Genomic DNA, 16,257 nt, shown 5'->3' on the forward strand with positions numbered 1-16,257 from the left:
AACCACACAGTAAAATGGATGATGCTGTACGGAGTTGCATATCAAATGCAGTACCAAGGTTAAGGATGTCAAAATTATATGCATCCAATGTGCATAGCTTTATCCATGTATATACAAGACCCCAAAAACAACAACGAACACATTAGTACCTCATCCACGAGAGACCTTATCTTAGATGCGTTATCTTTCTTTAGCTGCTTTTTCCTCTCTGCTCTCAATTCATCTGCACCACACAATTGTAAGTTTCAATAGCAAAACCTGCTGGACACGAACTTAGAAGAGACTAGTTAACTCCTTCCATGATATACAACGGTTGAGAACCAACTTGTTCCATCAAAATACAATGTTATATTTTAACTGTCTGAAACAAAGTTAAAACAGAGAACCAGCAAATTTATGAGAGTCTTGCACACTCAGTGGGCAGAAGTGTGTGAAGTGAACCTTGAGCTTTAGTATCGTTCCTGACACAAATTTTCTTTGGGCGGAAGTGTGTGAAGTGAGCCTTGAGCTTTAATATTGTCACTGGCACAAATTTTCTTAAAATAACAAAATAAATGCACAAAACTGTTACACTACCAGATTATCCCAACTAGCTGTCCTCTTTCCTGTCTGATGCAAAATCTCTCAATGACTACCCTCTCAATAAAAGGGGAGGTAGCTCAGAGCTTGGAATCCTTTGCTGCAGTAGAAAGCAAAGCATGGCTTGTGGAAATCTGGCTCAAGGAAGCTTTGGGGGCATCGTGCAGGTGACAGGCCAGCTGGGCCACCTCCAAATTCCTCACTATGAAGCTTCCCCAGGCCAACATTAATTGACGTGGTTGGTGCCAAGTGGCATCACCCAATTGGTCAGGTAGCGGGCAGCTGCTGAGGCAGCTGTCTAGCCTCAAGGAAGTTCCCTCCAGGTTCCACCAACCAATCAAAAATGGCACCTTCCTCAAGGAAAGTTCCACTCAGGATCCATAGGCCATGCGGCATGTTCCCTTTGCTGCAGGCACAAGCAGCCACGTACAAGGAAGCAAATAGGGGAGGTCTTCAGTTGACAAGTGGCCGCCTCAGGGTGGCCAGCTGGGAATTTTCACGCGGGTCCCTGCAGCCGGTTACTGTGACAAATTGCTTAAGTGGCATAAGCCACAGGATGGGAGGGAAGCAGCCAAGCAGAACTAAAGAGGGGACTTGAGGCAAACCGCAGCACAAAATCCGCCCTGAAAGATGGGCCGTACACGGTGCTGATGTGACAGGCTGTACAGCACTGATAGTTTTTGAAGCAGCTGCTTTTTGGGCTAAGCTGCTGGTAGCAGATGCTCTTAGTGGCCATTTCTATTGCAGAGCTTTTAAACTGCTTTTGGGCTTTAAGTGCCAACAAATTGAAGGCATCTGTTTCATTTGTAATTTCACGAAGTGAGAGTGTACTGGACCAGATGAGAGCATTGGCCAAGCAGGTATCGGATTGGAACAAAGGAGACACAAGCCAGAACCTGGACGCACGTAAATGCAGCAGAATTCCCGCTAGGAAACGTACAGCAAAACGCGCCAGGTGATGGCATGGCAGGGCCGTACGGCCTGCTGATGTGGCAGTACGGACAGGGCTGCTCTCGGCCAGTTTATTGAAAGTGTTGACTTTCTTGGACGCCAAGTTTTGGGGGCGTCACTTTTTCCATGGCAGTTTCTTTTGGGCACGTGTGCCTTTATAAGTGAGGCCTTGGGGGTCTGTGCCTTCATAAATGAGGCCTTGGGGGTCTCTTTGCAAATCATTGAAAGGTTGCATAGTGCAGAGTAATCCCCCAACAATTGTATCTACATTCGTCTCACAAGTAGCTGATGTGACATGACCTAGACCGGACCTGAAGAGAGGAAACAGAGCCCCCGAGACCAAGGATCAAAATCTGGTTGTACAAGCCCAAAAAACGCGGCAGGATTTGTGCCATATTTTGCAGGGGTAGATCGAGGTGCTAATGTGGCATCCTTACAGACAAACTGACGTGGTGTTTGGACAATGGAGTGCTTTTGGCACCAATTACTATTAGCATTGAGTTTGGAAAAGGTTTTGAGCATCAGTTTTAAGAACAATTGACTTTCGTGCTTTTCAACACTTGTGAAAGCAAGAGACCAAGAGCCTACAAAATAGTGGCCTTGGGGAAGTCATTCACAATCCTATGCAATTGTAGAGTTCTAGGTGAGTGGCCCTCCTGGCAGTTGTACCTTGAAGATCAAAAATCAAGAAACCCCACAACGGACACCTAGTTGATGGGCTACTGCATCTCGGAGTGGAGTCCCACCACTCGTGTATCCTTTTAGTGTGAAGTTCTCTCTTTTCAGTTCAATTGTGCTAAAGTTGTTTCCAGTAGTCCTTTTTAGTCGGCACATTGTGTCTTTATGGTTACATGGTATCAGAAAGTCAATTGTTTGCTTGTCCAACAAGCAAATATGTCCTATCTATCTACAAACAACAATGGAATCAGAGCGTAGAAGCTCCACAAACCGTCCTGGATGAAGCGGATGATGAAGAAGCTTTATGTGCGATCAAAGAGAGGGAAAAGTACAGATCAAGAGACTTCTGGGGAAAAAATCAAGAGAGGCAAAGGAGGAGGCAACGCGTTTGACCACTGACTGGAAAACGGGGGATCCATTGTTGGCAATCAAACGTTGAAGTCTCGTGTCTACGGTTCTAAAACCAACAACACGATCCAATCATGATAGAAGAGTGACAGTAGAGAGACTCGGAACAACGCTCGTCGAAAAGTTGCACCTGAAAGATGTCATTTCTATAATATTGTATGCAAAATTCCCTTGAGATGCTAAAGAAGCCTATCACGAGGCTGTGGCAACCACTAACCTTAGTTGTTGGTTTCTTTCCCTTGATTTGTATTTAATTTTTGGGACCCTCTTTTTGAAGTCACAAATGACCGGGCATTGTGTGGCCAGTGTGAAATGGTTGACGGCCGAGAATTTCACCCGCATTCGGGAAGGGTAGGTCGCCATGAGATGGTCGGCATTGAAATCCGAGGAGTAAAAGGGTGTCTAGGCTCAGTACAAAGGCCCCTCGCTACACCTTTAAGTTGGTGGGTACTAGGAAATTAACTCAAAAGAGGCAAACTAAACACATCGCAGTAGGAGAGCAACCTCCATGCCACACACACTCTCCAAAAGCCTCTTTCATGAGGGGGCACCCATTATTGAGTGGGGGCTAAATTCTGGAGTTCATAAGTGACTACAATGTGTGTGTGAGTAGTGGGTGCAGGTGATCACAGCTTTAATGGAAAGCTTGCCTTCTCCCTTGTCTCATGTAGCGCGACAATTTGCTCTCGCACATCTCTCTCTCCCCTTTGCTGATATGGTAATGCCCCACTAGTCGGGTTTCTCAGTTGACCATGTAGAGCTCTGGGGGGTTTATGCGCGTTTGCCAAGGCAAGAGCCTTCTTTACAGGAACCGGATTAGCTAATTGATAATCCCCCACAGGTACGCACAGTTCCATCGGGAAGGATTGTGAAATCAAAGAGTTTTGTCGTGTGAAAACTCATCCGATTCAAAGGGGAACTGTCTCATTGCATGCGGAAGCACCTGAGACACATGTAGACGTGTTTGCTCTGTCCAAAACGATCCAAAACAGAAAATTACAACCTGTTTTGTTTTTCTGCAGGTTTAGGGTTTGCACCTAAGCTGTAGGACATGTAACAGACTTGGACACTCCAAGTCAAGAATCAATCGTGACAGCACCAAATAACCACTTCAAAACAATTCACAGATCACAATAGATTTGCACTGGCCCAGCGGAGTTCCGTGCCTAGAGATATTGGCCCCAAAGATTGGCGCCCCTTTCGGTATTTCTTTATGTATTAAATCAATGTCAAAGTACAAAGAGCGGTTAGGGTTTCACTCTCAGACTCTGCGTCCAGATGCTCTACCGAGTGAGCCCTAAACCGTTTACTTAAAGGTTACAAGGGATGCCCAAAAGTAGAGCCCCAAAAGCTTTCAGTTCAAAAGCAATTTCTCTCTCTCTCTCTCTCTCTCTCTCTCAAGATGTGAAATGGCCGACGGCCGAGAATTTCACCCGCATTCGGGAAGGGTAGGTCGGCATTGAAATCCGAGGAGTAAAAGGGTGTCTAGGCTCAGTACAAAGGCCCCTCGCTACACCTTTAGTTTGGTGGGTACTAGGAAATTAACTCAAAAGAGGCGAACTAAACACATCGCAGTAGGAGAGCAACCTGCAGGCCACACACTCTCTCCAGAAGCCTCATTCATGAGGGGGCGCCCATTATTGAGTGGGGGACTAAATTCTGGAGTTCATAAGCGACTACAATGTGTGTGTGAGTAGTGGGTATAGGTGATCTCACAGCTTTAATGGAAAGCTTGCCTTCTCCCTTGTCTCATGTAGCGCGACAATTTGCTCTCGCGCATCTCTCTCTCCCCTGTGCCGATATGGTAATGCCCCACTAGTTGGGTTTCTCAGTTGACCATGTAGAGCTATGGGGGGTTTATGCGTGTTTGCCAAGGCAAGAGCCTTCTGTACATGAACCGGATTAGCTAATTGATAATCCCCCACAGGTACGCACAGTTCCATCGGGAAGGATTGTGAAATCACAGAGTTTTCTCGCGTGAAAACTCGTTCGATTCAAAGGGGAACTGTCTCATTGCATGCGGAAGCACCTGAGACACATGTAGACGTGTTTGCTCTGTTTAAAACGATCCAAAACAGAAAATTACAACCTGCTGTGGTTTGCTGCAGGTTTAGGGTTTCGCACCTAAGCTGTAGGACATCGCCAAGGGAGCCTCGGGAAAGCCTCAGGATGCTTAATCAGGGCTTTGGGAACCTGGCAGTGACAAAATAGGGAATTACAGCATGCTGACGTTGACCTGCAGCTCATTGAAAAGCTTCCACATTGCAAGGGAAAGTGTCCTTGACGTGTACTTTTGACCTACAGGGGTTTTAACTTTTTGCGCCTTTTGGACAGGTTTGGACAGCTTGGTGAGAGTGAGGTGAAAGCGTTCTGATCGTCTATTTGCAATAAGATTAAAGAAATAAATATCGAAAGGGGCACTAGTCTTTGGGGCCTATAGGGTGTCGATGTCTGCTTGGTAGCATGGCTTGGTAGCACACTAGCTGCCAAGCCTTGCTTTATGAGAAGTGTTAATTCCAATCACAGGTTTATTCGTGAAGTTTCTCTGTGTTGTAAAGTTCAAGTAAAGAATCAGGTGAAATCGGAAGTCTACCGCCCTACGGGCCGGTACTAAAGCCTCTCTGGTGGGGTGTACAAAACTGTATATACGACGTTCGGATCGTCTATTTGCAGTAAAAATAAAGAAATATCGAAAGGGGCACCAGTCATTGGGGCCTACAGGGTGTCGGTGTCTGCTTGGTAGCACTCTAGCTGCCAAGCCGTGCTTTGTGTGAAGTGTTAATTCCAGTCACAGGTTAATTCGTGAAGTTTCTGCGTTGTAAAGTTCAAGTTAAGAATCGGGTGAAATCTAAAGTCTACCGCTCTACGAGCTGGTACCAAAGCCTCTCTGGTGGGGTGTACAAAACAGTATATATGGCCATAGAAAAAAAAAAAACCCGGCCTAGGCCACAATAAAGTAGAATCAAGGTGGCGCAAGTGATGAATGGAGTGTTGGTGGTTTCTATTCCATTCATCACCTGCGCCACCTTGATATATAGCTTGATTGTGGCCTAGGCCTTTTAATGGCCACGTATACAATTTTTGTACACCCCACGAGACCAAGCTTCCTTCAGCATCCCTCGGGATTTTTATAATACAGGTATGGCGTTTTCACACACACACACACACACACACACACACACACACACACACACACACACAGATGAAATGTTATATTAACGTCTTCAAAAGGCCAAAATGACCTATGAGACCAAAAGGTTACAATTGGTGAATCTGATACCATGTCTAGAGTACGGAAATTACAAAGTTACAAAGTTACCAGGTTACAAAGACCTAACACTAAAACACTAAGGAGAAAGGAAATAAGGGGGAAGGGGGGGGGGGGGTTTGTGGGTTCAGATAAAATCTCTCATCGGTCGCTGTCGGATCTCATCGACCTCCTCCATGGTCAGAACTCTGGTTGGGCGTCTTGCATGTCGAGCTAGAGTGATCTGTATCTTCTGTTGCAACCTTCATCGGTAATGGGAGACTCCCCGAGGTCGTGGACGTCTGAATCTGCCAAGTTCAGGTGCTCTGTCAAGCAGTGTACCTCTAGTATGAGTAGGCTCTGAGATCTGCTGTAGTGACTGCTCCGTTGGCTCTCCTCTGTCTGGCGTAAAGAACTCTGTGATTCGTCTCTGAGATTGTCTTTCACCTGATGTCCTCAGCAAGCTCTCCCTAAGTCTGCGCAGCTCTAGCAAGAACAATCCGAGACACTTCTGATCCTTGTATCTCATGACTCTAGAAAAAGGTCCGAACCCTACTCTGAACAGGCAGTGGAAGCGGCCGCGTATTTCATAGTATGCCGGACAGTGACATGTGTAGTGCAACTCTGTCTCTGGCTCTAAGTTACATAGGTGACATATCCTGGCTCCTGCTGGCACCCCTCGAAATCGGCCAGTCTCGATCTGGAGTCGATGTGAGGATGTGAGTATCTGTCCAATAGCGCATCTTATCCCATGAGATAAGTGTGTATCCATGTATGCTGGCCTAATCACAAAGCCGTCCTCCGTGAGTTGGAGAAGATGCTCTCTGTAGAAGGCCATCTTCGTGCCCAACTCCTGTGTCAGCTGTATCCATGTGCTCCTGGTATTTAGTTGAATCAGATCCTGACGTATGAGCCTGGTGATCTCTGTCCGTGTGAGAGACAAGGAGGGTGCATCCAAGGAGTATTGAAGCGGAGGTAATCTATCCATGTTGAGACCATGCGACTGAAACCATGATGTCATCTGTCCATACCAACATGTTGTATCGCCTTGTTCAACTAGTTGTCGAGATGACTCCAGGGTAAGCCGAGCGTATCTGTCTCTGGGGAGATCCCATAGACCGTGCATAAAGGAAACTGATCTCGTCAATGCCACCACCACGAGGGGGGGGGGGGGCGGCTAGCTCGGCTCGGATAATCTCATGTGGTATTGAGGCCTTAGCTCGAATCATCCGAGTGATCATAGAGACTAGAGGCCTCTCCATACATCTCCATCCATCTGTGTTTCCAGATCTCCCATGGTGGTCTACTGAGGGTCCCCATACCTGAACTCCATAGAGCATAGCTGGAGTCACTAGAGTGTCAAAAAGCCAAAGCTTTGTTCGCGGTTCTTGAAACTGAACCTGTGAACACATCCTCTCCAGTCCTCCCAAAGCTGCATATGCTCTCGTCAGTCTAGTCTCTGATGCTCTCCTTAGTGAAAACACCGGTCCACTGAATACTATCCCAAGATAGGTATATGCATCTGTGTACTCCACAGTCTCCTGGCCATACATAAATGTGGGTGCCGACCTCCTGACCCACTGTGGTGTGGTGTTGAACACCATAACCTTGGTTTTTCCCAGATTCACCGACAACCCACTATCACGAGCAAATGTATGCAGAGCATCCAAATGACGCTGCATCCCCTCTGGGGAGTCTGAAATCAGCACAATATCATCAGCATATAGTAACAGCGGAATCCATGTCCCTGCTAGCTGAGCCCCCCTATCCCCCTGCCGCTCTACATAGTCTGAAAACTCATCCACATACATCCCAAACAGAGTCGGGGATAGGGGGCATCCCTGCTTTACTCCAAAAGTGGAGTGGACCATGTCAGATATTCCCTCAGTGGTGCGTACCTGCCCCATCATTGTCCAGTATAGAGCCAGAATACCCCATATCAGCTCTGTAGACACACCCATGTCCTGTAGTCTGTGTATAAGTCTGGCTCCTGGCACTGTGTCAAAAGCTTTGCGGAAATCCACAAAGCTACAATAGATTCTCTTGCCATGGTGTCCACCCTCCTCAATAATAGCTCTGAGTGTCAGAATCTGGTCAAGAGTGGAGAAACCTCTCCTAAAACCTGCTTGCCCTGGTGCTCTTATTCCCTCTCGCTCTGCCCATCTACTCAGCTCCTGCTCAAGAACGGATGCATACAACCTAGCTAATGTGTGGCCAACCATGATGGTGCGATAATTCGCGGAAATCATAGGATTCGTGACTTGAAAATAGGCACAATCGTAGACATACTCCAAGTCTCTGGGAAGCCTTCATACATGGCTCGATTAAACATCATAGCCAAGAGCTCTGCAAGCATATCCCAAGCATGGATGAAGTGCTCTGCTACCAGACCATCATGATCATGTGCTCTCCTTGTCTTCATCCTGTCAATGGCTTTCCTTACCCTCTCGGCAGTAAAGAAAGAACATGTCTTTGGGCATGTCTCTAGTGGGTCCGGGAGAGGTGGTTGCCCTGATGCTGTGTACAGAGATGTGGCATATTCCCCCCATGTCTCAGTGGAGGTGACCGCGGGTGGTGGTGAATGCTCGTGGAAAAGCCTCCATGCTTCGCCTGAGTCCTGACTTATAAATAGCTGATATAGATCCCGCTCTAGCTGAGATAGATAGGCCCTTTTCTTTCGTCGCACTAGGCGGCGAAAGATAATCCGTGATTGTCCGTGTGGTAATACCCGTGAGAACTTCCCTCTGTAGTTTGATCCTCGTCTCTCTGCACACTCCTCATCATACCAACTGTTCTGGGGCATGTTCCTAGATCGTCTCCGTGTGGGCTGGCTGTGGGGGTATGCCTCTGATGCTGCATCATGGAGCGTCTCTGTCAATATCTGAGTGAGTTCATCTAGTGGCCGTCCCGGCTCCTAGGTGCATAGCTGCCTGTATATCTCATCCATATACACAGAATCCGTCTCCCTCATGAAGGTATACCGAGTGTGTGTGGGGACCTCTCCTAATGGAGCTGTGCTGAACTGAAAGGTCAGGCTGAAAGACACGATAGCATGATCAACTGCTACTCCAACTGGCCTAGTGCCCACCATGAAATCCTGAAAGAAAGGAATGAGACCTGGCTGGGCCATAACAAAATCCACTGTGCTGGCACCATGTCGGTGTGGAAAGCAAGTAAAACCTCCAGCTGTCGAAAATCTTTGTAGGCCATTCACAATGGCCAATCTGTGTGCGGTTCCCATATCTATCAAGTATCTGCTATATTCAGTGTATTCCTCATCTTGTGATAGTCTGAAGACCCATCTCTGTGACGTCCAGCTCCCTAAGCATCTCTTCGGAAGTATCATAAAATATTGTATGGTGGTGGGCAATCCTAGCATTGAAATCCCCTAGTATGATAATGTCACCATCCTTGGAAAATTCCCATATGTCATTATCCAAAATAGCAAAGGGGGATAGTCCTCTAGGTGATGCATATACTGACGTACTAGGAGGAAAGTAACAAATAGCAGTGTAGAGGTATCTGCCCGTCTCTGCCCTGAGCCTCACCCACATGTACCTAGCTTGTTCATCCTTGTGTGCTTCATTGGCTGCAGTTCCTCCCTGAATAGAACTGCTACTCCCACGGAGCCCCGTCCTCGATGCTCCAATCTGGTCTCCTGTCCGCAGGCTGGCTCCCATCTATATCTGCTCACCTGTGGCATGGATTGTCCCGGTGCTTGATGCGTCTCATAGTAGAAAATGATGTCTCTCCCCGTGAAGCTATCCTCAAAGGCCCCTACATCAAGACGGAGTGACCCATTACAATTCCAGGTTGCCATCTTTAGTGTGGTCCCATAGGTCTCGCACCGTCATGTTGGGCGTCACTCTAATATCACCACCTTTCCATCCCTGTAAAAAGCAATCTTCCCTTTTTCCCTCGTTGCTCTTATTTCCGGCATTACTTCTTGCATATGAGCAATCTGCGAGAGGGTGAGGTCATCTCCAAGAAAGATGCCTGTCTTCTTTAGAGTCGCTCTTCTCTTCAAGAAGTCTTTCTTCGCTTCCATGGAGGGGAAGCGGAGAATGAGTGCCCTTTCCTTTGAGGTTTCTCCGTTGCTCCCACTTTTCTTAGTGCCCACTCTCCAAGCCCTCGTATACGTCTGCTCGTTGACCCCCACCAGAGTCATGAGTTCTTTCACCTCTTTATCTACATTATCTTGGTCTCTGAGGCCACATATCCTTACGTGTAAGGCCCGCACACGTCTCCTTTGCTCCTCTTCTAGTGTCAAGTTGATGATGGTTGGTGTGGGGGTGGGAGTTATTTCCTTGCCTTTCCCTTTCTTGACAATCTTGATCCATTTTTCGGCCTTTTTTGCTTTTTGCTGGGTCTTTGTGATGACATCTACCCACGAGGTCGTCATTTCTTTTTGTTGCTCCCCACCTTCTTTGATGGCCCGTACTTGTTACTTAATCGTGTTAAGCTCTTCAATGACAAAGGGTTGAAGTTCTCCCTCTTCGAGGACATTCTACGATCGCACCTCTGCAAGCTCTTTCTTGAGTAGTGCGATTTCCTCATCTTGGGCCTTCACACGATCTTCGAGTGTACGTGTTGTGCTTTCCTGTGCTGCCACGCGTGCGTCGAGTCCGTTAATAGTACCTAAGAGGTGGCGATTGATCTTGTTGATGGACTCGCTCAGTTCTTCTTTGCATTTTTGGATGGCATCCTCCACCGGGTCATCCTTGCTATTCGGGTTTCTCATGATTGAGAGGCCGCGACCGGAAAGGGAGAGGGGGTACCGGAGTGAGGAGTTTTTTTCTCTCTCCTCTCTCTACGCGTGCAGACCTATTCTCTCTCTACGCTCTCGGATTTCCTCTCTCTACGCTTCAAACCTCCTCTTTCTCTCTCTATGCCTTCCCTCTCTACCTGCGCCTAAAACCTTCCCTCTCTCTCTCTCTCTCTCTCTCCGCCTAAAACTCTCCCCCTCTCTCGCTACGCTACCTCTCTCTCTCTCTCTCTCTCTCTCTCTCTCTCACGCAGCCCCTCCTCGCTCCCCATCACGCAGCCATCTCTCACCCGCTGATGCTGTTTCACCCCCTGCGCGCGCCACTGCTGCTGTTGCTGAACCCGTTGTGGCTGACCTGTTGCGACTGCACGCTGCCAAGGCTGTAGCACTTGCCGCTGCCTCACTGTTGCAGCATTACCAAGTGCACCAGGCCCGCTGCCCCCAATCTCTCTCTCTCTCTCTCTCTCTCTCTCTCTCTCTCTCTCTCTCTCTCTCTCTCACGCAGCCCCTCCCTCCCTCTCACGCAGCCCCTCCTCGCTCCCCATCACGCAGCCATCTCTCTCTCTCTCTCTCTCACACACACACACACGGATACATACCCACACACACACCACACATACACGCATACACACACGTACTCCCTCTCTTCCCCTTCTCCCCTCTTCTTCACAATATGAAGAGAGGGTAGTTACGAAGACAACCATGTCTTCCCCCATCATCAAGACGCCGACATCGACAATGAAGACAACCTTCATGCTCACGAACAAGAGGCTTGCACAATTGGAGAAGGACATGAAAGAATGGCAGATGGAGAGAGAGATATGGGAGGAGGAGAAAGCCACCTTCATCAAGCTATGGAACGAAGAGAAGGAGGACATGAGAGCGGAAATCCAAAATCTCAAAGAGGAGAAGGAGAGAAGGGAACGGGAGAATGAGAAGGAGAGGGAGAGATGGAGGAAAGAGCAAGAAGAGATGAAGGCACAAATCGATCTCCTTCATGCTTCCATCACATCCCTCACCCCCGAGGAAGGAGACATTAAAGAGGAGGCTAAGGAAGCCCTCAAGGAGGAGATCACCAAAGCCCTCACCGCAAGCATTGAGGACAAATTAGAGGCCACCAAAGAAGGATGGGTCGAAGTGGTAAAAAAGAACATCAAGAAAGTAGCAAGAGAGGAAGCCCAAAAAGATGAGGTACTCATCGTACACACAACCATCGAGGAGGAGAAGATGCGACAAGCTCGCCGTCTCAATGTGCGAGTGACCGGCATCAAAGAAGAAGAAGGGTCTACACCCGAGAGCGATGGGAAAGCTTTATGCAAGAAAGTGGGATACAAGGAAGAAGAGATCCCTTTCTCCAAAGTTTGGAGAGCCGGCAAAGATCCAAAGAAGAGAGCTCTCATCCTCCAATTCGCCTCCGAGGAGTCTCGAACTTCTTTCCTCCGAAAGAGGGTCATCTTGAGAGGGCTAGAAGGCCCCTCGATTTATCTTGATGATGACCTCACAAAGATGCAACAAGATCACCGTCGCGCGTGCATGCCTAGAGTCCACCAAGCCCGCAAAGAAGGGAAGAAGGCAGTATATCGAGATGGTAGGGTTATCATTGATGGCAAGACCATCGCATAGGGACTCACGGCCTGTGGGACACACGAGGAGATTCATGTCACGGTTTGGAATTGCAATGGAGACCTATGGACACACCCAGAGAGACTTGAGGAGGTGATGAGAGGTCGAGACATCATTCTACTTACAGAGACACACGAGAGCCCAGAGAGAGGGTTACCACGGATACATGGATTCCAGTGGGAGTCTCTACATCGGGGATGTATGCGCCAGCACACCACTCGCGGCTCAGGAGGAGTGGCCATACTCTTTAGACAGGGGCTTCACAGCAGACTACAGATTGTTGCCGGGACCCACAGGCCCGCTACATGTGGATTCGCCTCGAGCTCTCACGAGACAGGATCGTCTACATTGCCCTTTGCTACTTTGCTCCCACAGGCTCCAGATTCGCCCCTATTGAGCAGGAGTCACCGTACGCATGCCTCACGGAGGAGATTATGGAGTACTCCACACTGGGTGAAGTCTTCCTTATGGGAGACTTCAATGCTCGTACGCGCAGTGAGCAGTGTGAGGCATATGACCACGAGGACCCAAAGGCACTACACACTCTAGATGAGGAGGCTACTATGAGAGATACAGCAGACAGAGCTCCAGTCACAGCCTACGGACGACATCTACTTCGACTTGGCTCCCAGCACCGTCTCGTTATTTATAACGGAATGGTCCAGTGGCCCACCTCAGGGGGCCTGACTTGTATGCCACATGGAGTTGCAGAGGGAGGGGGGAGTACAGTCGACTATATTCTGGGACCCAGGGAGGCTACACACCTTATCACATCCTTCACCATTCCACCCATACCCATCGGAGCCGACCACACATACCTCTCTTTCTCCATCACCGGAGATACCATCCCACACAGCTCCACAGCACACACTCCACACACCACCATCCATTTCACACATGAGCTAGCCTCTCTTTACTCGGCCGAGGTCGAGGATGGCCTATGCCTCCTCCACCCATCCACACCACTCTCAGTTCTCACATCACATATCTCTTCCGTTCTCCACACTTCAGCTATTAGCTCTTTTCCACACACCACTCACACAGGACGCACTCCCCCCCCCCGGGACTATGCCTTAGAACCGCTGGTATGATGATGAGTGCAGAGAGCTATACCGACGCCTCCGTGCACGGCGAGCCTTAGGAGAGATCACAGAGAGAGAGGCCAGACGGCATATGAAGACGCTGACACGCCAAAAGCGGCGAGCATTCGAAGAGGCACAGGAGCTTGAGCTATACCGCCTATTCATGAGCATGGATAGCGCGACAGCATGGCGCACCCTGCGCGAGCCACGTCCGACTACAGCTATTGAGGATCCACAGATATGGCATGATTATGCAGAGCGACTTTACGAGGTGCCAGGACAGCCTCCTATCCCACAGCCACACGAGCCACGCCCCACGTGCTCCTCCTTCTTTACAGCGGAGATGGTAGAGAGGGCCATACGCCGCATGCAGCACAGACGATAAGCTGACCATACTGGATTACAGAGTGAGCACATCATTTATGCGGCCTCCACTATAGCCCCGTTGATTGCACATGTCTTCAACCGGGCTATAGGGGAGGGCTTCCCAGAGGAGTGGACACAGCACACCATAGTGCCTATCCACAAATCTGGCGACACCCTGGACCCAGGGAACTACAGGACTATCATGATTGGCCACAATATGGCCAAGCTATATGGAGCAGTACTTGAGGCACAGCTCAGCTGCTACGCAGAGATCGAGGGTTTACGAGCTCCAGGCCAGGCAGGTTTCAGACGAGCTTTCTCCACCACTGATCACATCTTCGTTCTACGCTGCCTCATTGATGGGGCAAAGGCGCGGAAGAAGAGGCTTTACTGCTGCTTTGTGGATTTCCGCAAGGCCTTTGACACAGTCCCACGCGAGAGACTCTTCCAGCGCCTTCACAGCATTGGGGTACCAACAGAGATGATTTGGGCCATATATGCTCTCTACGAGAGGGCCCTAGAGATAGAGCTCCATCCCTCCTTAGATACTCCACTACCTACATTCAGTTCAGTTTTGTATCAATTTTGTTTCATTTGTCTTTCCAATAGACGGATGACATACACACCATGTACATTTGATTTGTCTCATAGGCCGATTTCGGCCTGACATAGACGTTAAAAATCTTTCTTTCTTTCTTTCTTTCTTTCTCTCTCTCTCTCTCTACGCCCCTGGCTGGATTGAGATCGCCTGCAAGCAAAGGCTACCCCGCAAGGTGCAGAGCATGTACCACGCTAGATATAGGAGATGCAGCCCCAGCGGGGGTCTGCTCCCGTTCCCTCTCCTGCAGTGGGATGAAGTTCACGCAGCCCCCGGCTGGAATTACCTGCGGGTTCGACAGACCTGCTCAGGCTCTGAATGCCACCTGCACGCAGCCCACTCTGTGGGGACTGCCTTACTGCCTCACGCTTACCCGACTGTGGGGGCCGCGTGCTGTTCTCAGCAGGTACAAGTCTCGGGGGCAGCCTACAGCAGGGTTGCGCAAGAGCAACGAGGGAGCAGGGGAGCGCGAGAAGGAGCAGGAGAGAGAGAGAGAGAGAGAGAGAGAGAGAGAGAGAGAGAGAGAGAGAGAGAGAGAGACCCCTACAAATCTGCAACCTTGCTGCTAGCTTTGCAAACACCACTTTGTTACGCACATAATGGCTGCTTTCATGTTGCTTATGCCCAACACTGCCTTCACGCTGCTTGGCATTACACAATTCCGTTTGCAGCGTTATGCCATACAGGCTCGCTCAATTTCAATATTCGCTTTGCAGATTTGGTCAATTGCAGTTCGTTAGGTCTTTATGTTTCGTAAGGACGCCGTTGTATCTGACCTCGTTAAAAACAGATCTGATCCTCTCTCTCAAACCTTTTTATTTATGTTCAAATTTGAATACACGACAATAGCCAATGCTTTCACAAAATCTCAAAAAATGCGGTATGTAAAGTACTCTTATGCTTTATAACAAGAAAATACCTCGTGCCAGATTTATTTGAGCCACAATATAATCTCTTTCTTGTGGATCTAAAAGCAGTTGTTGGGCCTTTGCCAAAGCTAAAACAAAGCAAAAATAAACCATCAAAAAGTCATTACCACAGCAAACTCGATGAGCAACTTAATATATTTCACACTAATTTACACAAATGAGAGATCTCTGTAATGGAATGATGCTTTGTATTAATTTCTGACAAAAATGCAGTCAATATGTACTTTACAGTGTCAAGAAACTTTCAAAAATAAAAAAGAAATTTCAAAAGTTGATTACGTTAAATGTCAACCTTCTCATCCAAACAATACACATATCAGCAAACAAGCTATTGATATATATGTTGAGAGTTGTATCACAGCTTCATAAGCTTGGCAATGCAGCAAGCTAGTCAACAAACGCAACCCACCTGCACGTGTGTGTGTGTGTGTGTGTGTGTGAGAGAGAGAGAGAGAGAGAGAGAGAGAGAGAGATGAAATGAAATGAAATGTTATATTAACGTCTTCAAAAGGCCAAAGTGACCTATGAGACCAGAAAGTTACAATGTGGTGGATCTGATACAAAGAGTAACAAGATTACAAAATGACAGAATGACAAAATGAAAAAATAAAATACTATGGAATCCTAAACTGCTAGGTGTGAACTAAGCAGCTAAACAGCTAGCTGGGATAGCTAGATCACAGGAGATCCAGCATCGGTCGCTGGCGGATCTCATCAATCTCCTCCATGCATGTCGAGCCAAAGTGATCCGAATCCTCTGATGCAGCCTCCGTCAATGCTGTGTAGTCCTCCGCAGTTGTGGGCGTCTAGATCTCCCACACAGTCGCTCGGTCGATCAGTGTGCCTCTGGTGTAAGGCGACGAGCTCTGCTGTGGTAGTAACTCCTCCGGGTGTCCAGTGGCAGCTCTAAAGGAGTATGTGATCTATCTCTGAGACTGGCTAGTCTCTCCTCTCATCAAGCTCTCTTTGTGTCTGCGCAGCTCGAGCAAAAACAAACCCAGGCATCTCTGATCCTCGTACAGCATGACTAG

At 48.4% G+C, this 16,257-nt stretch overlaps 1 protein-coding gene across 1 annotated transcript in view; it reads right to left on the bottom strand.

Annotated features, from left to right (window-relative positions):
- LOC147441378 (Chaperone DnaJ-domain superfamily protein) overlaps positions 1-16,257 on the bottom strand; it is an 82,845-nt gene that overhangs the window by 2,710 nt on the left and 63,878 nt on the right. Inside the window, exons 4-5 of the mRNA XM_086483038.1 lie at positions 15,217-15,294; positions 150-223 (exon numbers count right to left, since the gene is read on the bottom strand). Coding sequence (XP_086339164.1) covers positions 150-223; positions 15,217-15,294 — 152 coding nt within the window. The remainder of the gene's footprint in view (positions 1-149; positions 224-15,216; positions 15,295-16,257) is intronic.

The sequence above is a fragment of the Adiantum capillus-veneris genome, chromosome 15, assembly GCF_014529385.1.
Source record: "Adiantum capillus-veneris isolate H3 chromosome 15, ASM1452938v2, whole genome shotgun sequence".
Classification (NCBI taxonomy): Eukaryota; Viridiplantae; Streptophyta; class Polypodiopsida; order Polypodiales; family Pteridaceae; genus Adiantum; species Adiantum capillus-veneris.